At 44.4% G+C, this 21382-nt stretch overlaps 1 protein-coding gene and 1 long non-coding RNA gene across 4 annotated transcripts in view; one reads left to right on the top strand and one right to left on the bottom strand.

Annotated features, from left to right (window-relative positions):
- The window catches only part of LOC123348697, a 40587-nt gene extending 38798 nt beyond the window's left edge, over positions 1 to 1789 (bottom strand). Inside the window, exon 1 of the long non-coding RNA XR_006573246.1 lies at positions 1684 to 1789. This is a non-coding gene — a long non-coding RNA (uncharacterized LOC123348697). The remainder of the gene's footprint in view (positions 1 to 1683) is intronic.
- Positions 1 to 20861, top strand: part of RIMS4 (regulating synaptic membrane exocytosis 4) — an 89724-nt gene extending 68863 nt beyond the window's left edge. Inside the window, exons 3-7 of one of the 3 annotated variants that reach the window (XR_006573245.1) lie at positions 4473 to 4585; positions 5248 to 5349; positions 5607 to 5746; positions 10604 to 10905; positions 12479 to 12597. Coding sequence is in view for 2 of the 3 variants with exons in the window: in XM_044986306.1 (XP_044842241.1) it covers positions 4473 to 4585; positions 5248 to 5349; positions 5607 to 5746; positions 12479 to 12697 (574 nt within the window). In the remaining variant the exon portion in view is untranslated. Of the gene's footprint in view, positions 1 to 4472; positions 4586 to 5247; positions 5350 to 5606; positions 5747 to 10603; positions 10923 to 12478 lie in introns of those variants that run through there. The other 2 variants (XM_044986306.1, XM_044986307.1) reach the window with 2 other exon arrangements.
- The last annotated feature ends 521 nt before the right edge of the window (positions 20862 to 21382 follow it).

Raw genomic sequence — 21382 nt, 5'->3', positions numbered from 1 at the left:
GTCGGCCGCCTTCCTGGCCCATGTTCCCATCCAGGACATCTGTAGAGCGGCCACCTGGTCTTCGGTCCACACCTTCGCCTCCCACTACGCGTTGGTGCAGCAGTCTCGAGACGACGCAGCCTTCGGCTCTGCGGTATTACACTCCGCCACGTCTCATTCCGACCCCACCGCCTAGGTAAGGCTTGGGAATCACCTACAATGGAATGCATAGGAGCAATCACTCGAAGAAGAAAAGACGGTTACTCACCTGTAGTAACTGGTGTTCTTCGAGATGTGTTGCTCCTATCCATTCCAGACCCGCCCTCCTTCCCCACTGTCGGAATAGCCGGCAAGAAGGAACTGAGGAGCGGACGGGCCGGCTGGGGTATATATCAGCCGCCATGGCGGCGCCACTCCAGGGGGCGCCAGCCGGCCCGCCGGAGTTGCTAGGGTAAAAATGTTCCGAAGAACCGTGCACGCACGGCGCGCACACCTACAATGGAATGGATAGGAGCAACACATCTCGAAGAACACCAGTTACTACAGGTGAGTAACCGTCTTTTGCATGTCTTCCCAAGAGCTGTCGTTTGATCTGAACTATGGCAAAGGAAACAATTTGTTCTCACTTACTCCACCTAACTTTCTGCCAGAAGAGCCCAGTGGTTTCCTTCCAGATGCCAGTGCAACTTCTCAAGCTGCTGTATAAGCACTGGGGCACATACAATACATCAAGCCGACTTTGAAGGTCCTTATTTTAGCAGATTTAGCTCAGTCCTTGCTGCAGATCTTTCTTCTCAGGCTTGCTAACTTTCTAGACAGCTTTATTTTCCTCTCCTGTCCTGTCCCCAGGCAGAAGCTGTGGCTTGAGGCTGCATAATACTTTTCTAGGCAGGAACTATTGTTTTGTCCCAGGATTATTGCCAACGCCCCTGGGGACAGAAGTGCTCTTACGAAGTTCTCACCAACTAGCCTGAGTGCGAACACCAAGCATGGTGCCTCACTACTGTGGGTAGCCACGCTGGCTTCCATGGGATATACCGCCGGCAGCTCGAGCATGCTGGGGCCTCATTCGTACCCATGTAATTACTCCGTTCCCCATTCCCCACCTCCAGTGGCAGTTGCCTTTTGACAAGGCAAGAGGGGGCGGCTGATACCCAGGTGCAGCGCCATAGGCATAGGCTAGGGCTGCGTGGACCTGAAGCAGTCCCAGATTGCGTGGAGTGGGTGGGGACAGTGGCCAGGGAAGACCACCATGGGAACAGGCAGTGACTGGGGACCCCGTGTGGATTCCAGCTGCGGGAGAGATGGCAGCATGCAGGCCACAGTTGCTGGGCAATCCTGGAGGAACACCCAGTGATGGGAACAATAGCTAAAGCAAGAGAGGCAGGGATGCCGATTTCCCCCCCCCCCAAACCCCACGTGTCTCATCCGGAGAGGGGAAATCTCTGCACTGGAAGTTTTACAGCCACAGGGCTGCTCACAGGGGCACCCTCAGCAATTTTTTCACATGGGGTGCCCGACACAAGGTGCCTCAAGGGATTCCGGCTCTGAGTTTCTTCAACAAAACTCCAGCTCAGTGCAAGGAAACAAAATGGAATCACCCACGGAGCCCCATCCCTCAGCCCTAGGTAAAACCCTCTCATGTCTGCCTCCCTGGCACCCTCCTGCCCCTTTCCTGGCCAGCTCCCCCGTGCGAGCACTCACCGCAGCTCCCTGCACTTGTAGCAGGGCTTGAAGCTGACACTAAGCAAGCTCTGGGGGCAGAGCAGAGGGGATTCTGGCTGCTGGAAGTGGGGTTAGGCCAGGCAGGCCCCTGGTGGGGAGAGGTGGCACAGGAGCTGGTTCTCTGGTAGTGGCAAGGAGAAACAGCACTGGCCACCCTACTGTCCTTTGAGGTTTGGCCCTGCAGCCCTGTCATGACAGGATGACAGGGCCAAACGTGACTGAGTGGCATTGTGACCTGGTGGGGGGGAGGGCACAGTGCCCCATAGCTTTGGCTTCACGGCCCCTCCATCATGACCTGAGTGGTGCTGTGACCCACATGCACTTACTCAGTTTTGGCCCTCCCACCCCCACCAGCCACTCACTACTCCCAGTAGTAACAGGGCCGGCTCCAGGGTTTTTGCCGTCCCAAGCAGCAAAAAGGGGTGTGTGTGTGGGCGGGGGGGAAGCCACGATCGCAATCTGCAGCTCTACCGCTGCCGCTTCAGTCTTCAGCGGCAATTCGACAGCAGGTCCTTCGCTCCGAGAGAGAGTGAGGGACTTGCTGCCAAAGACCTGGATGTGCTGCCCCTCACCGTTGGCCGCCCCAAGCAGCTGCTTGCTGGGCTGGAGCCTGGAGCTGGGCCTGAGTAGTAAACACTGTCTCTGTGCAGGACTGGACTCAAAGGTCCCTTCTCCAGGGCTCCATCTCACATTCAGTATATCTGTCCTGTTCCTCTGCTCCCAGCAGCACTAACTTGGGAAAGTGCTGCCTCAGAGCACAGCAGACAGACTCCATCCTCCAGCAGAGTGGGGAGAAGAAAGCCAGGAAGTGGGAATATAGCATAGCATTGATATACTGCAGCCAGTAGTTACACCTTCCCGCACAGGATAGCATGCTTCAGTGGGGAGGTGCCTCTCTTAGCTGAAGAATCACTGATGTAGACTTCAGCAGCTGAATCCAAAATAAAGCAAAAGCATCAGCATTGTCTGCAATTAGTGCTGATTATAGATCATGCCATGTGAGGCTTGTCTGGAAATACCACCTGGAACTATTGCACAACCAGCAGACACCTGGTGAAAACTCTTAATTCAAGGAGACTTGGGGGGAAATTGACCCCTGTGCAGAGGGTTTTCCCCCAAGCTTAATGCAGATCTGTGGGCGTTTTGCACTGGACTGAATTTCAAAAGTGCTCAGGGCTGGATTTCCAGGTGCTCAGCACCCAGCAGCTCCCACTATGACACTTCTAGCCAAATTTTCCACAGAACCCAGCACCCAACTTGCTGAGCGTTTTTGAAAATCTGGCCTTTAATGTGTAAGTGTGCGATGCTCCTTCAGTTACTTGTGTGGGGCTCAGGCTGGGCTATCTTGCCAGCGCTCTCTGATCTCTTTGGGCAGGTTTGCTACTCATGCCGGGAAATAATTATGTGCAGTGGGCTGGGCTTGTGGATAGCTAATAAGAGTAGTTGCAGCTGACTAAATAGTATATTCGTGGGTCTAATGTCTCTCCCCCCGCCCTGCGGCCAAGCAGAGCCCCTCGCCAACCCCTGTGTTAGTGCAAGTTAGCTACCATTTTGCAAAGTTGATTTGTACTGATTTGAGACTGAGCGTTAGTGAACGTTTGACCCTTTATTACAGATTTGTTTTAAGGACCCAATTTTAAGAAGCTGTGAAATGTGCCTGTGGGGACGTGACTACAGAGGACTCATAATTACACTTAGGATTCATGTGTAGCAGCTTCCATGGGGAAGATAGGTCAAAAGCTGGGCCAATCATACGTATAAACAGACTAGGAACCCGTGGGACACAATTCAAGCCTTGTCTACAAGGGCTTTTTAGGCAGTTGTGTAGCTGCACTGGCACAAGCCCCTAGTGTAAATGCAGCACACCAGTATAAACTGTGATTTGCACTGGCACAGCTTACACTTGTGTGCCCCACATCTACACTGTGGGTTTGCACCCATGTAGCTACACCAGTGGCTAAAACCCCAAAGTAGACAAGGCCATAAGTGCTTTGCAAATGGGTTCATATCACAAGCCTGCATCCCTAACAGCTCCATATTATTTCTGCTGCAGTGCTGTATCCACCCACCACGGTTTGAAGGTACAGTCTGTATGTCCTGCATATTCATCATGGGATGCAGGATTAGTCTTCATGATCATTTTAGACTCTTTGCTGAATGAAAACTACCCAGGGAACATGCTGGATGCTGCCAGGCTGCAAAAGCAGTTGATACTGAATGCAAAATGTACTACTCCCACCCTTAGATGGGGTCCCTGTGGGTCAGGAAAGATGCATATTCCAGGAGGGGGAGAGGTTTCTTAGTTTGGCATCCCTCACCTGAGCTCAGTCACTTCGAAACCCCTCCCACCCCAAAGCACTATTGTCCTTCTTTTGTTTTTAAAAAAGGGGGAAGGAGGAACAACTACCAGGCACTAAATAACAGGCCACCCCAGATACTGCTCAGCTTTAATCCTGCAGGGAAAGGGTGATGGGAAGCACCTGAACTAGGGACAGGAAAGTTGATTTTTTTTTTATCCTAGATGATTAATTTGTAGATAAAGAAATATTGTAATCGCAGCTAACTACTCCAGCACTATTAGATGGGGGGAAGGGGACTTTAATTGCATCATGTGTAACTAGACTGCATGGAAATCAATGAGCTCTGAAAGGAAGAGGTCTGCGTAAGATAGCTGTTCATTTCAGGCATACATTAAATCAGACTGTTAACTGAGCAGGTTGCTTTCAAGTACTGAAATAATGATTTGCCAAAATCAATTTATTTTGCAGCTTGAATTTCAGTGGAGTCCATCTGGCATCTGCTGGGCAGTTTAGTGACTTCTTGGGGAGCATGGGTCCTGCACAATTTGTTGGTCGTCAGACCTTGGCCACCACCTCCATGGGTAAGGAACAGAAAGGCAGAGATCAGTTTAAAATGAGTACTGTATGTACCACTCCCATGAGCCACCCACTAACCTGCCCGGCACTTCTCTTCCCATGCCCCAAACCCTGTTCTCAGCTGGATAAAATGTGCTTGTCCGTTAGATTTTCTTGATTTGTGTCATCCTGTCCTAGTTTAATGCTATGTAATGTGCAGCATTACCTGTCCCTCCGACAGATTTCAAATACGAAAGGCAAGGTCAAGCCAAAACGGGCATTCTCTAAATGCATCTTGGGCAGCTTCACGTTTCTCCGATGCGCTGAAGCACAGGAATACTCTAAGGATTTTCTTGTGGTGCATCACAACTGCATTTTCCAAAGTGGCATCTAATTCTGGGGGGATTAGATACTAGATGGCACCAGCCTGAGTCTCCACAGCTGGGGTTAGGAGACCATAAGAGATCACTTTTGGAAATGTGGGCTCGAATTGCATCAGTTACCCCTCTCTAACGCTGTGCTGAAGTAATGCAGGAGGGAAACAGGCACTTTGGGCCAACGTTTTTCTTGCAGTTGTCACCAGTGCATGACATGAGGTTTTTTTTTAAACAGTTTAACAATCAGATTTGTTATGTAAAAGCCTTCTTGCTCTCTGATTCTCTTCAATCATTTCTGGTTTGTTATGTAGGAGATGTGGAAATTGGTTTACAGGAGCGAAATGGACAGCTAGAAGTGGATATCATTCAGGCACGAGGACTGACCCCCAAACCCGGCTCCAAAACCCTTCCAGGTAGTGTGTTTCAGCCTGTTTGAAGTGACTCGGAGCCCAATGCATCCCTTCCTCCTGGAGCACTTGAGGACAGGTAGAATATAGACTCTGCCTCCTGGCCCAGCTGGGAGCACATACTGTATGTGCTTGCTTGAAAATACAGTTCGATAGAAAATCCTTTGCTGAAAACACCTCTTTCATAATATTTGAGGAGTTTTATCCTCCCATTTCTAACATGAACCATTATGATTCTAGCTGACCATACATTTTTCTTTCAGCTGCTTACATCAAGGCATATCTACTAGAAAACGGAGTGTGCATTGCAAAAAAGAAGACAAAAGTAGCTCGAAAATCATTAGACCCCCTGTACAACCAGGTGTTACTGTTTGCGGAGAGCCCACAAGGCAAAGTATTACAGGTAAGAGCACCTTGGAGAAGAAATGAGATGTCTTCCCCTCTCTGCACTCGGCCTCCACCAAAATATACGGAGTTTGTTAAGGAATCAAAGTCATTAACAATAATGGGATATGTTTATGAATCAATAACTTATTGTACCAAATGCACTCAATCTGGATTTGACAAACATAGAGGAAAAATGTCGTCCTATTCAAATAGGTTCTGATTTAAAACCCTGTTGGGTTACCATTGGCCATGTGGCTGTACTGATAAAATGCCCATTTTTCTCCATTGGTACTTGGTACCTGGGATAGCTAAAGGATCATGGAATGCAGCTTGTTTTTGTTGTTTATCTAGACCGGGGTGGGCAAACTTTTTGACCTGAGGGCCGCATCGGGTTTCAGAAATTGTATGGAGGGCTGGTTAGGGGAGGCTGTGTCTCCCCAAACAGCCAGGCATGGTCTGGCCCCTGCCCCTATCTGACCCCCCCGCTTCTTGCCCCCTGACAGCCCCCTGCCCCCCACCACCCCATCCAAACCCCGCCCCACCGAGCGCCTCGCTGCCCAAGCCCCCGCCCCACCGAGCACCGCACCGCCCAAGTCCCTGCCCCCCAAGTGCCGTGCCGCCAAACCCCGCCTCCCCAACTGCCGCACCGCCCAAGCCCCCGCCCCCCTGAGCACCGCACCACGCCGCCCAAGCCCCCTGCCCCTCCCAAGCGCCGTGCCGCCCAAGCCCCCGCCCTCCCCTCGAGCGCCGCACCACCCAAGCCTCTTTCCCTCCCCCCCGCCCCCGCAGCACTGCCCGGCCAAACCAAACAGACCCCGAGCGCCGCCCCACCCCAAGCATGTGCTTGGTTGGCTGGTGTTTGGAGCTGTCCCTGACTTTGTCTGTCTGTCCATTGTATTTATCACTCTGGTATCTAAGTGCCATGCAAATTTATTTAGCACTACCCATATCCAAGGGAGGTGGTCTCTCTCTGCCTCCCCACAGTGCTAGGTTTCCCTGCTTCCTATTCTCTCTCCACTCCTTATCTCTCTTTCTCCCTTGTTCTCTCATTTTCTTGCTCTACTTATTTAATAGATTCTAGGGCTAGAAGGAACCTCGAGAGGTCATCGAGTCCACTCCCCTGCCTTCATGGCAGGACCAAATACTGTCTAGACCATCCCTGATAGACATTTATCTAACCTACTCTTAAATATCTCCAGAGATGGAGATTCCACAACCTCCCTAGGCAGTTTATTCGTGTTTAACCATCTTGACAGTTCAGAACTTTTTCCTAATGTCCAACCTAAACCTCCCTTGCTGCAGTTTAAGTCATGTTCTCTAGACCTTTAATCATTCTTGTTGCTCTTCTCTGGACCCTCTCCAGTTTCTCCACATCTTTCTTGAAATGCAGTGCCCAGAACTGGACACAATATTCCAGTTGAGGCCTAACCAGTGCAGAGTAAAGCAGAAGAATGACTTATTGTGTTTTGCTCACAACACATCTATTAATGCATCCCAGAATCATGTTTGCTTTATTTGCAATAGCATCACACTGTTGACTCGTATTTAGCTTGTAGTCCACTATAACCCGTAGATCCCTTTCTGCCGTACTCCTTCCTAGACAGTCTCTTCCCATTCTGTATGTGTGAAACGGATTGTTCCTTCCTAAGTGGAGCACTTTGCATTTGTCTTTATTAAACTTCATCCTGTTTACCTCAGACCATTTCTCCAATTTGTCCAGATCATTTTGAATTATGACCTCATCCTCCAAAGCAGTTGCAATCCCTCCCAGTTTGGTATCATCTGCAAACTTAATAAGCGTACTTTCTATGCCAATATCTAAGTCGTTGATGAAGATATTGAACAGAGCTGGTCCCAGAACAGACCCCTGCAGAACCCCACTTGTTATACCTTTCCAGCAGGATTGGGAACCATTAATAACTACTCTCTGAGTACGGTTATCCAGCCAGTTATGCACCCACCTTATAGTAGCCCCATCTAAGTTGTATTTGCATAGTTTATTGATAAGAATATCATGCAAGACCGTATCAAATGCCTTACTAAAGTCTAGGTATACCACATCCACCGCTTCTCCCTTATCCACAAGACTCGTTATCCTATCAAAGAAAGCTATTAGATTGGTTTCACATGATTTGTTCTTTACAAATCCATGCTGGCTATTCCTTATCACCTTACCACCTTCCAAGTGTTTGCAGATGATTTCCTTAATTACTTGCTCCATTATCTTCCCTGGCACAGAAGTGAAACTAACTGGTCTGTAGTTTCCTGGGTTGTTTCTATTTTCCTTTTTATAGATGGGCACTATATTTGCCCTTTTCCAATCCTCTGAAATGTCTCCTGTCTCCCATGATTTTCCAAAGATAATAGCTAGAGGCTCAGATGCATCCTAGAATACTCAAGGAGCTAATGGAGGAGGTATTTCATCAGGCCCTGGTGACTTGCAGGCATCTAACTTTTCTAAGTGATTTTTAACTCCTTCTTCTTTTATTTTATCTTCCAAACCTACCCCCTTCTCATTAGCATTCACTATGTTAGGCATTCCTTCAGACTTCTCGGTGAAAACTGAAACAAAGAAGTCATTGAGCATCTCTGCCATTTCCTAGTTTCCTGTTACTGTTTCTCTCTCCTCACTGAGCAGTGGGCCTACCCTGTCCTTGGTCTTCCTCTTGCTTCTAATGTATTGATAAAAAGTCTTCTTGTTTCCCTTTATTCCTGTAGCTAGCTTGAGCTCATTTTGTGCCTTTGCCTTTCTAATCTTGCCCCTGCGTTCCTGTGTTGTTTGCCTATATTCATCCTTTGTAATTTGTCCTAGTTTCCATTTTTTATATGACTCCTTTTTATTTTTTAAGATCATGCAAGATCTCGTGGTTAAGCCAAGGTGGTCTTTTGCCACATTTTCTATCTTTCCTACCCAGCGGAATAGCTTGCTTTTGGGCCCTTAATAGTGTCCCTTTGAAATACTGCCAGCTCTCCTCAATCGTTTTTCCCCTCAGTCTTGATTCCCATGGGACCTTACCTATCAGCTCTCTGAGCTTACCAAAATCCGCCTTCCTGAAATCCATTGTCTCTATTTTGCTGTACTCCCTTCTACCCTTCCTTAGAATTGTGAACTCTACCATTTCATGATCACTTTCACTCACGCTGCCTTCCACTTTCAAATTCTCAATGAGTTCCTCCCTATTTGTTAAAATCAAGTCTAGAACAGCTTCCCCCCTAGTAGCTTTTTCAACCTTCTGAAATAAAAAGTTGTCTGCAATGCAGTCCGAGAACTTACTGGATAGTCTGTGCCCCGCTGTGTTATTTTCCCAACATATATCTGGATAGTTGAAGTCCCCCATCACCACCAAATCTTGGGCTTTGGATGATTTTGTTTAAAAAAAGCCTCATCCACCTCTTCCACCTGGTTAGGTGGCCTGTAGTAGACTCCTAGCATGACATCACCCTTGTTTTTTACCTCTTTTAGCCTAACCCATTTCCCATCATCCCAGCCATCGAACTCCCTTGGGTATGTTATTGGGGAAATGTGTTAGCAAAAACGTGGGGCTTGCAGTTTGCTAGGAATATGATTGGGTCTGGCTCAGCCTGTTTTCCTCTAGTAAGGAGGTCCACAGCTGGGACCCTGCTGCCAAGAACACTCTGCCCCCAGAGTTCTGGAATTGCACCCTGAACTTCTCCATCCACATTGCTCCTCTGGCATGCAGCATGCTGATGGCTCAGGGATGCTGGTCAGACAGCCATTCAGGTAGCCAGATTCAAGCCCAGGAAGAGTTTTGTAAATTATAAGGAATTTTAAGTCAATCCAGAAAGGAGGGGAAGCCAGTGGAGTACAAGGCAAACCTGTGGGATGGGCTACCATCAGCTTTTGTTCTTCGGAGATGCATTGTCACATGCTCTACAAGGTACAGCTGCTGTGTGGCTTTCACGTTCACCCCCAAGTAGAGTGAGCTGCAACAACTTAGCCACTGTGATCCAGGGTAAGTCCTTGTCTGAGAAGAAAGGGCACGTTCTCCTGGCTAGTGTAAGGTGGGAGGGTGTCCATGTCACTGTCGCCATGAGAAGTGATGAGTCCAGCATAACCCAATGCAGTACAGGATCCTGATTATCGTAGGCTGCATGTCCTCAACCTCCTCTTTAAATTTTAGTGTTTAAAAAAAAAAAAAAAATAACCCACACCCACCAGGTGCACATAAGAGATTAATGGTCATAGAGAACCAGTTGCTTCTGTGGAAAACATTCAGGAAGTATCCAACATTCTATATGCTGATTTAAACTCCACACACCCCATGTGTCTGACAAGATGGATGATGGCCTTAGCAGTCACCTCGCCAGTCAGTAATTCTTGGTGATCGATGGCTGTGCAGGACACCCCACAGCACATGTCATTTAGTAACCTTAGTCACAGCTACAAGCCCAGCTACAACCATCACTGCTGACTGGGGCAGTGAAAACTATTTGCAAACAAAAAGTAACTAAACAAAGGCAAAAGAATGATGATGCCCTCTGAGATGTTTCACTTACAGCACTGTTAGCTGGGGAATAGCCCAGATAGTTGGCTCTTAGCAGGAGAGCAGTACTCCAGGAATGACATACGCAGAGCTAGCAGGGTGGGATCCTTGGACATAACTCAGTGGTTCCACTATTCCCAGGCCTGCTCCACTTGAATTATGTAACTTAAAAAAAAAAAAGGCAGCTTAATGTCTCATTGTAGCTTATTCAAAAAGAATAAAAATAGGAGTAGAATTCTATGCTAATTTATACCCCAGCCAAACCACTGACTTCAGTGTCTAGCTCCCCTGAATTCTAGCTCTCTGAATAATAATCTGACTTAATTTGGCATGTATCTTCTCCCCTCCCCATTACTGATACCTTACAGGTGAGGCAGCAGCTCTGCCATGAGAAAGCTGCAATATTCTGCTAATACAGAGACTATGGGAGGAAGCTGGCAGCTGCTAGGGATTAGTCAGATGGCACCATTCATCTTCAGTCATCATCATCACGCTCATCATCATCATCATCATCTCCTCCTCTGCAGAACTGAGGCCTCACTCTGAGGTCTCTGATCACCTCTGTCTTGGAACCAAATGGGACCATTTTGATTGTGCACAAGCTTCCAGTTTGCTTGTTTGTTTCGCTGCTGATGGCCCTTACTGCACCTGTTGTACCATCCATTGCATTGTAAGTGTGATTCCGCTTTCACCGCTGCCTGTGTCTTTGTCAGCCCTTTTTCATTAGATCTTCCTTGTAGTCTTGGAGACTTTCTTCCCCGTCTGTTCCCCTTTCTCTCCATGTAACTCCAAGCATGCATCTTGTCTTGCAGAGCTAGCTTGCTAATCCGTAGCTTCTGGTCTGTTCTCCAGGTGAGTAACCATATGTCATCACCATATGTTATGTTTCACAAGACCTGGATGCAAAAGCAAATGTGGAGCTTGCTCTTGGTGCTGCTACTTAATTCTCTGACACCTAGTGTCTGTCCATGGTTTTTCCAGTTCAGTGGACCCGTTTCTGCCTTCTCTCTCAGCAGGCCTCTTCTGTGACATTCAGTCTATTCAATTTCCATGGTAATGCTTGCACAAAAGATAACTTAAATATAAACAAGTATACTGCCCCCTGAATTACAATGTGATGAAACTTGCATGAACATCCAATTCAAGTACAGGATGCTTGCACAGGAGAGACTTATCAGGGAGCTGACTAAGTGCCTAGGATATTTGTACTTTTAAAATTGGCACTTTATTTGTCACCCTTCCTTGCATTGTTTGGTATCTTACTCCAGGAATCATTCCACTGATTCCTATCGGAGTAGTCCTGGTACTGCTCAATGTGAGTTCGTGTATCAGAATCTGGCCCTTATTTAAGCAGATCCAAACATGTCTAAAATCACTAGACTTCCCCCCCCCCGATTCTTCCACTCCTAAAAAAGGCTTAAATGACTCAAACAGTTTGAAGGAGAAATGAGCATCTGGTCTTGTTTGTGTTTTCAAGCTTCAGGCTGATGCAAAGCTAAAAGAAAAATGGAATATATGGGGCCAGATTGTTCCTCTAGATCCACGCTTGATTTGCAGACCTACTGTCTCTTCTCACTGCTACTAAGGAGAGTTAATTGAGCTCTGGCTGAAAGATTCAGCTCTGAGAATGAATTCAATATCTTTAAAAAATTATTTTTCGCTGAGATTCTTGTTAACGGGATTGTGCAGATCAGCTGGCAGGATCAGGGCCTAATCAGACAAGGGTAGGAGAAAGTAAGTACTGGTATCCTCATTTTACAGATGGGGAAATGAGGCACAGAGAGACTTGATGTCTCTGTCCAATGTTCCAGGGTTTGTTGCAAACTCTGCAGAATATTTAAACCCAAGACAAAATACACACAAACTTGTGTGCATGCACATTTTTTTTTCTGGGGGAAATAAATCTTATATTAAGCTTTGCAAAACCATATCAAAAAATAAACTTGGGGCCTAATAGAAGCAGTCAGGGATTTTATAGCACAAGTCCAACACTTTTTCTAAAGTCTCTTAATATTTTGAATGGGGTGTGGCAAGGTGTGAAATTTTAGGACTGCATTTTCCATGATGTAAAAACTGGATGTCTGATCCATAGCCCATAAAAGTCCAGGGGAGTCTTTGCATTTACTCGAATGGGCTTTGGATCTGGCTCAGTGTGAATCTTTCTTTTTTAAAAACGAAAGTATGAATCTCCTGCTGCTCTTTACTTGAGAACTAACTGTGACCCCCGCCCTCTCATTTCCAAGGTGATAGTCTGGGGGAACTATGGACGCATGGAGCGCAAACACTTCATGGGAGTTGCCAGGGTTCTCTTGGAAGAACTGGATTTGTCAACTTTAGCAATTGGCTGGTACAAGCTTTTCCCTACCTCCTCGATGGTAGATCCCACTACAGGTCCGCTTCTGCGCCAGTCTTCACAGCTTTCCTTGGAGAGCACAGTGGGACCCTGCTGTGACAGGTCTTAATGAGCAAGGAAGGGGGGAACTGCTTCTGTTTTTTAAACATGCTGTCAAGGTTTTGTTTGCTGGAACTCTGACCTCAAGTGCATTGCATGTTCAATCAGTTCTTGAGGAGCTGGAAGAGTGACCTTAGACAGAAGACAAGGGGGAGGGCCGTATGCTCTCTCCAGCCAAGTAGCAGGTGCCACGGGGCATGAGTCCTAGTTGTGAAATTATACATAGACCTCTTGTTTCACTTCTCTGGGTGTCATTCATGCACCCTTGTTTCAGATCAGTATTAACCCTAAAAAATTGCAGCATTATTATTTTATTTTTTTGAGCAGGGAAGATATTTTTCTTAACTTTGTTTTAGAAATTCATAAAACATAGAATTTTTTTTGACAATGCCTGAAAGATTCGAAAGCAAACATCTGATCTGAAAAGAGCAGGAATGGACCGTTTCACAGGATTTTTTTTTATAAGATCTATCTCCTTACAAATCCATAAAAAAAAAAAAAGGAACTACAACTATCTTTAGAAAAAATTCCACATCAAAGAATCGTGTTAGCTATAAAACGATTGTTGCCATGGTTTTAAACTCTGCCAAATTACCAGCAAGTGTCTTTAATACAGTACTGGCTAACACTGCTGCTGAAGCATGTTCGATGGGAATACAAGTGGAGTATGCTTTGGTTAGACTGGACAGTTCTAATGGAGGAGGCGAGCTAACTAATTAGCTGCAATTCTGGTCACTGGAAATGTGAGTCAAACATCAGACTTGCAGTTTGAGATGTGATTTACTAGCACATTGTCAGATATGACATTTCACAATTTACAAACCCCCATAGTTTTTGCTGCTCATTCCTCCATCATGGTGGTTTCTAGCTTCTGCATTCTGTTCCTTCTTTCTGGGTACGTATCTTGTGAAGTGCCACCTTCCTCTGCTAACACGCCATGCTATGAACTGACCTGAAATAATACCATTTTATTTTACTACAGGGAAGGAGGGTGTAGCAAAGAAAAACCTCAGTTTGCCACCCAAGAAGGGGTGCTAATGAGCACATGTCTCTCCTCTCTTTAAAAAAAAATAAAATAAAAAATTGTGTTGCTTAAGGCAATCCCATTAACACACAGGCATTGTCAAGTGAACCACAGGAGGAGGATGCCTTCCCCAAAGTACAGGCACAGGAGAGCAGTTGGGGAAATCTAACAGACGTAGTAGTCACAGCATGTATATTTTGTTGATTAAGAACAGCAAAAAGGTGCATCAGATGTTAATTGTAGAGCAAATCCTGTAGGTTAATGCAGTAAAGAGAAGTACTGTACATTCTATCAGCTGCTAAGCAGAGAGCAGCTTTCTCAAACAGTCACATGTGCTAGATTAGTGGGGTATTTCTCTAGATATATTAGATCATTCAGGTGATTCAAAATCTTATGCTTGGAGACACCCATTCCCCAAAACTGTGGAGCATTTTTAGGAGTCCGGAGTATCTCAAAGAGTTCGTGGCAGTTAAGCTTTTTCTACTAGGGGTTTTTCTTGTAATTTTTAATGAAGACTTGACTGCTGTCTCAAAGTGGTTTGCTATTTTAGGTGCAAGGAAGTATTTTATTCTGTGATTTAAGAATCTGAGGTCCCCTGTAATGTTTAGGAGCCAACGGATTCCTGACCTGTCACTGCAACACACTGACAGTTTCTCCATGCAGACCACAAATAAGTAAGAATAAAGCATGAAGTTGCATAAGATGGAGAACATAGCTGCTTATGGTTATATCTGAGGGATTTAAAATGATTCTGAAATAATAGCAATATTAATAATAAAAGAATAGTAGCAAAAATAATGGACCCAACAATATGCTTTGTAAAAATTGCTGTAATGTTTGGGGGAGGGAGAGTACATAAACCTGAGAATTTTAAGAGTCTTAAAATGACAAGCTCCAACATTTCAGTCCGATCTCTTAATTTCCTTTGACAAATATGTCTCTAGCCTCAGTCTAATTATTTTTTCTAACTGTATTAGGCAATTTCTATATATTAGCTAAAGAAAGTTTGTTGCATGCTTTTTTTAAAAAAAGCACATTTACTGTAATTCAAGTCAACACCTTTTCCTCTTGGTATATAGTAAGTACTAGGCAATATTGTACAATGTGTGTATGAACTAGATTAGATTAGGTAGATTTAGTGGTTTGTAGCACTGGATCTTTTAATAACTATGTCTTTAAAAGGACTATGGGAAAATTATAAACACATTCCAAACCTGAAAACTGAATTACAGGGGTTTTATCTTCAGTTGCTTTGAAAATTTTATCTGGGTATTTTGTTTGGATACTATCTACCTGTATAACTAGTTAGTAACATTTTACCTGTGTCCAGTAAGAGGCATGCAACGTTTTTCCCCACATGTTTTGATTGGGAGTGGGAGGAATAAATATGCCAAAAAGCATCTCAAGAAATCTCCTTTTGGGATTGGCAGTTGGAAACCTCAATTCCTCCGTGAATAGCAAATCCCACATTTTGGGATCCCACCTCCTCCAAAAACTCCGCAAGCTCAAATGTGATTCGTTTAGTTAAATATAGGACTACTCAACGCTATAGACTGTCTTGTTTGTGTTTGTTATCACATTAAAAGGTCACTGTCAGGTTAAAACTCCTATTTTTAAAAATATATATTTTCTCTTCTGTGTTTTATTAACACCAGACATTATTACAATTGAAAGCTGTGTTAACCATCTATTTTACGCTGTCTTGCTTATCTTCTGCATTTCTCACAGCTTAGATAGTGATAATAGACTAGTCAGTTTTATGGTTTCTCGTGCACAAGGGGAATGCTACAGTGTCTGAGTTTTTCAAACACTCAAGGATTGTATTTACAGCAAATAAAAATGTTTTTCACTGGAATTAAAACAAAACAAATCACAGAAACCCTTCTAATGGTTCACAATCAAAGAGCTTAAGGCCAGGGGGAATCATTATCATCATCTCTAGCTTTCTAGCAAAACCTCCTGCATGCCTCAGGTGGGACAGTTTCACCCAGTACTTCCTGCATTGAGCTCAATAATATGTAGTTATAGAGAAAATCTTGTAGCTAGGTATCCTGTCTTGATTTAAGGACTCCAAGTGATGGAGAGTTCAGCAGGGTCTTACACTTGGAAAAGTTGATTTTTGGAAAACTAAACTTTTTGGTCAGATTTGACCTGACAGTCTCTCTCTAAGATAATGTGATATGGTAGCTCTAACTTTTGCCCTGGTCACTTAGAGTTTGTTAAAGTAGCATTTGACTAGAGCAGCTAGCATCTGAAACCTGAACAAAGGTCCACTTGTGAAAGACAAAACAGTTGTTTTGTGTCTTAAATCTAGGTGTTAGTTATGTTTTGTTTTTAAGCAAAGGAATTGATAATGTTTTTGATCTGAGTAAAGATGAGGGGTGGGTATGGGGACAGATTATTGTGTGCTCAGCACAGGGCTAATTCTCCATTTCTTCCCTACCTAAAGCTGCCCTTAACGTTCATGGGAGGTTCAATTGCAAAAGGAATGGGGGGTCAATCCCTGGATGTTACCTTCTTTGCTATCTATCCTTTTGCTTTAAGGAAGTGATGATGGTTATATCCCTAAGGGCAAAATGACCTTTCCTGATGAGAATTTCATGAACAAGGAGAGCAGAATATTGGAACTGAAACCCGTTGTACAGATTTCCCTTGTTTGTAGTGTGAACACACTGAAGTTGTGACTCTGTGATCAGTCCTGGCTTCTTCAGGCCAAAATGTGATTTTTTTCCAATCTCCTGGCATTGCTTTCTCCTTGCCCTGACCCAGCTGGCATGATATAGAGACAAAATAAGGTGCTGATCTTGTAGTTGAATCCATTGATTCAGATTCTAGCACCTCCATGGATCCAAGCATAAGGGTTTGTCTGTGTGGATCCAGTTGCAGGATCAGGGCTAAGCAAACTTTGGGCTGCCTGCCCAACCTATGCATCCCAACTTCTTGGCAAAGGATTTTTGAAGGAAAATCACTGAATTCTTTGAGTGACTATATATATTTAATGTTCTTAATTACTGGATCCTTTATCAAGGTACTGTTTAAAAGTTGTAGGTTTTCTGGCGTCAGACTGTCACTAGTTCGTATAAAGGAACTATTTATAAGGTTGAAGCAGTTGGCAGAATCTCGACCAAAGCATGTTTGGTAATGTGTGGACAGAAAGACAACTTTTTATGAAATTCATTTTAAGTTAGTTTATTACACACTTATTAATATTTTACAACAGGAGAAATATTTTTCTTTAAAGACAAAATGTATGATTTTTAACTGACATAATTTAGCATTTTCAAAAATGTTTTATGATCTTGGTATGAAGTTCTTTTGAGTCATATGTTCCATGTTATATTTTATCAACTTTTTTCAAAAAAAAAAAAAAAGCGCATATGTAAATAATTACCAGGAAAGAGTCCTATAGAACGTTCTGTAAACTGATCATTGAATTGTTAGAAATATTTGTTACTGTTCATAAAGTCTCAGCTGCTATCCAAGCCTTTGTTGAAGAAATTGATGTAGTATTTTCAAGATGAAAACTACTTAGCTAGTTTTGTCATAACCCTGTATTCTGTATAAAAATCTTTTTATAAAGAGAGTCTAAATAGGCTAACAAGCAATAATATATTCCATTTAATGTGCACAGATTGTGACTTGCAGGCTGTAGTACATATTGTTGATAACAGTAGATAACTGTCTTATTAAATACATCACTTCTGAAAAGATCCATATTAATTTAGAATATATGGTTAATAAAAATGAAGATTGGCCTATTGCCATGTGAGAAACATTCATTACAATATAGACTCTGCGTAAACAAATTTGCTCATTGAAAAAAGATCTTTTGATGAAGAATGAAATGCAACTGTAGGTGACTTCATACTACAGTTTTTAAAATACTTTGAGGATAAACTTTATGAATATTTCAGTCTCCCTGATTTTCTTGGACTATTTGCAATTGTAACTTGATGAGACTGTTTCTCCACTGCCACTGCAGCCCCCACCACTGCACAGAGCTTTTCGTTCTAGGGTTGTGCCAATTCTGCTCTCTAGCTGCCTGTTTCATTTATAATACCACAGGCAAACTACAGGGAGGTTTTTTTGGAGTAGCATATGGAGCTGTTCATTGAAGGCTCTGGGTGGGGGTGTTGTCCCTTTCATTTATGGTATTTGTCCATTAAAAATTCCACCGAAGATGGAGAGAGAATGCACCTTTGTAAAGTATAACATGGGTTAATGTATAAATTAGTGACAGAATAGTCTGTGCAGTTCCACAGCAAGTTAAATAATGCTGGGTTGATTTAATGACTTTCCAAGCTGTCAGAAACAGGGCTCTGTTAGCTTTTAAGAATGTTTTGACTTTAAATTCAAGATATAATGTATCAAATACAATTCTCAACAGAGAATCCAAACTCAATACGTGTAGATTTTGCAGGCCATCGGGTACTTCATGAAGAAGTCCCCATGTTGATTTAAAAATCGCCAAGCTGCTGCCTAGGTAGACTGCAGAACCTGGCAGAATAACACTGGGAGCCCCAATGACTAGTGGAACATTAACTGGCTGCTATTTGGGCAGTGTCTGGAAGCTGTAAAGAGCACTGTAAATGCAAAGTACCATGGTTGTATTGTTCAAAAGATACACACATTATAGCAGCTACACTGAAAAAGATGAAGGGCCAAATTCAGACAAAGGATAAGCAGGTAAAGTGGAGCTGCATCCACTTGCACCGTGGCTGAATTTGGGCCAGATACGAAGGGGGTTTATTGAAAGAGTCTATATTTACACATAATGTATACGCATGCTAACCTGGAAAATTAACAGCCAGGAGAGAATTCCTTGTAGCTTTAGTTTCATTTAATGCAGTGTAGCCTCTGAAACCAAGGAGGAGGCAGAGAGGAGCCAGCACCTTACAGAGCACCAGCAAATACAGTTTAGGACCCAACTATTCATCCCTTTGTGACTTACCATATCTAGAAATACAGCCAAAGCTAGAACATTAAAAGCAAAACTCTGCAGTGTAAACAGCTGGACTGTGCATTTACATAGTATTGGCTGTGAGATGAGTTCACTGGTGAGAAAAGGGCTTATCTGTTGTACGCCAGATCCGGGGACCTTGCCTAGGATTCAAGGGGCAGCCCAGTGCTGGGGACGAAGTCCACCCACCATGCAGTGAGCAGCAGCCTATCAAAGGGACCAATCCTGCAGTCTTTACTCAGGTGACATCCCCACTGAAACCAAGCTCTGTTAGCTGAGTAAAGGCTACAGCACAGGACTCCAGGGCCATATTTTTAAAGGCATTTAGGCACCTGATGAGCGAGATAGGCATCTAGTGTCTTAACTCCCATAGGTGCCTATTAGGATCATTTTAGGCACCTACATACTTTAAAAAATTGCCCCAAGGTGGTTACATTTCTGATCTACTAAAGCTGCTATTTTTCTGTTTCAATGAATTGTTCTAAAACTGAATGTTTTGAAATATTTAGAGGCTGGAAACAGTGTGAATTGTATGTGGTGGGGGGAGAGGGGTAATCCAGGCCCGAGAACATGAAAGGGCCGTTCCTGTTAGCTAGCGCCTGACCCACCATGAAGCCACTGACGATTTCTAATGCCGCAAGGGGAGAAATATCCAGCAAGTTAGTTAAAATGTATAGCCCTGGCCTTCTCCGCGCAGGGACTGCTGTCATCCCCAAGCAGGGTGAGAATGCAAGGCTGCAGGGCACCTTCATCCTCGGGATCAAAGATGGAGGCAGCTTCTTGCGAAACTGTTTTGAATTAAAAAGCATAGGGGGATGCACTGCCCCATTGGTGAGTGAACCAGATCCAACTGCAGTGCCCCCACGGCAGCTCTGTATTCAGATCAGTGGCAGGATCTTCCACTGTAATTGCCATTGGGGTCAGTATTAATGGGAGATAGGAGCATCTAGCAAATATAGCACTGATCCCATAGGCTCAAATGCCATGCAAATGAAAGGGGCTAAAGTAGATTGAAATGGGAGCGCTCTCGCTCTCTCTGTTTTTTGCTGTGCTCCCCCACTTTCCCTGTGGAAATTTGCTTTTGGGCTCAGATCTTCAGCCCAAAATCCCCAGCTCTAGGTTCCCAAACCTTATTCTAAATGGGCAGGAAGAGTAGGGGCTGACCATGGCTCCAGCTAGGGCCTACGGGCCTGGAGTACACCTTTCCCTGGGGACAAGCTCAGCAGCCAGAGCCTGACAGCTTGGGGCATGAGCCCAGAATTGTGACATGAGGCACGCTTTCCACCCTAGGGCTGACCTCACTGCCAGAATCCTGGCAGTGGGCCTTATCTACTCGGAGATATCACACAGCTGTTTTTCAGCACCAGCGCAGCTGTTCCAAGCAGGGCTGGGTGATTTGGTGGTAGTGGCAGCCTGCTGTGGAGTTTACACTGTTGGTAGTACTGCTGCAGCTGCTTAATGTTCTGTGCAGAAAACCAACTGCAAAATTCTCTAGTGTATGTATGTACTCTCATGGATTGATCCTGCTGCAGCTGCTATGCAAATGACCCAATTGATTAGTCAAGTAAGGATTATCTATGGGAATAAGTGCTGCAAAATCTGACCCTTAATCTAGGACTAAGGATTAAATTATTGCTGGGGATCATTAAATGTCTCTGAAGTATCCAAAATTCTCTGTTCATAACCAGCAAGGAGCCACAGGGTTCCACTGCCTCACTCCTATTGGCTTTCAGTGGCCTCTACTTGCAATTTGTGTCTTTGCAACTCTCCCTCTCTCTGTATTTTTCCTAAATGTAATTGACATGAGTCAGTTAAATCTTAGCCATGATGTCACTGCAGGGGAGGAGAGAGTACATGTGATCACTTGTAAACAGCTGGAAGGCTGGCATCCCGCTTCTCTGTGACTCCGAGAGGGTCCCTTTTCCAATGTTCCCACGTTTCATTGTTTGCAAGGTGTATGGACTCCCTTGGCTGGAAGCCTTTGCAGCAGACTGTACTGTCCAGACCAACGCTGTAGTACGTGAAGTGAGGTGTAACTCTTGGCGCCCAGTGTTCAGTGCATCTCATTGGATAGTCAGTTCTAGCGAAGGGAGGATTCTCCTGTACTTTTTGCCTGTCTGTAGGTTTTATTCAGACAATATGTGATGAGTGATTTACAATTCAGTGTTAAGCTAAGGACAAATGTTGATAATGGTGATAATAAAAAAAAAATTTTTTTCTTTTTTTGCATCTGAGGTTTTTAATTGCATCAGTTCGGTTCCCAGACACATTGCTACAAGAGTTTTCCTAAATCACCTATTCCTTGTCCCATTAAACCCTCACTGCCTAAATGGTTACTGGATGGCATCATCTGACTGACACGGCATCATCATAGGTGGTAAGCTTGGAAGAATACTGCTGACTCACTCGTCTCAGCCCTTGCTGCAAGCATGAATTGCCCTATACATTCTTTCCATCTAATCAGGCCTTGAACACCTATAGTGACTGGATCGTAATGAACGCAAATTGCTTGTTGCTTGAATTCACTTAAATGTCTGAACCGAGAGCCCTCTCTTCAGGCTATTCTTCTTTTACTAAAAGCTACTGTAGCCAATAGTTAATTTTTAATTGATCCTTTATTTCTAAATGTTAAGCCCCTCTTGCCCATTGGGTTGAGAACACAAATGCCAAGAGATGAACATACCCATACAAGAGCTACCTGCAGAAGAAAA

This window comes from Mauremys mutica, chromosome 13 (assembly GCF_020497125.1).
Source record: "Mauremys mutica isolate MM-2020 ecotype Southern chromosome 13, ASM2049712v1, whole genome shotgun sequence".
Lineage (NCBI taxonomy): Eukaryota > Metazoa > Chordata > Testudines > Geoemydidae > Mauremys > Mauremys mutica.
This window is presented reverse-complemented; position numbering and strand designations above follow the sequence as displayed.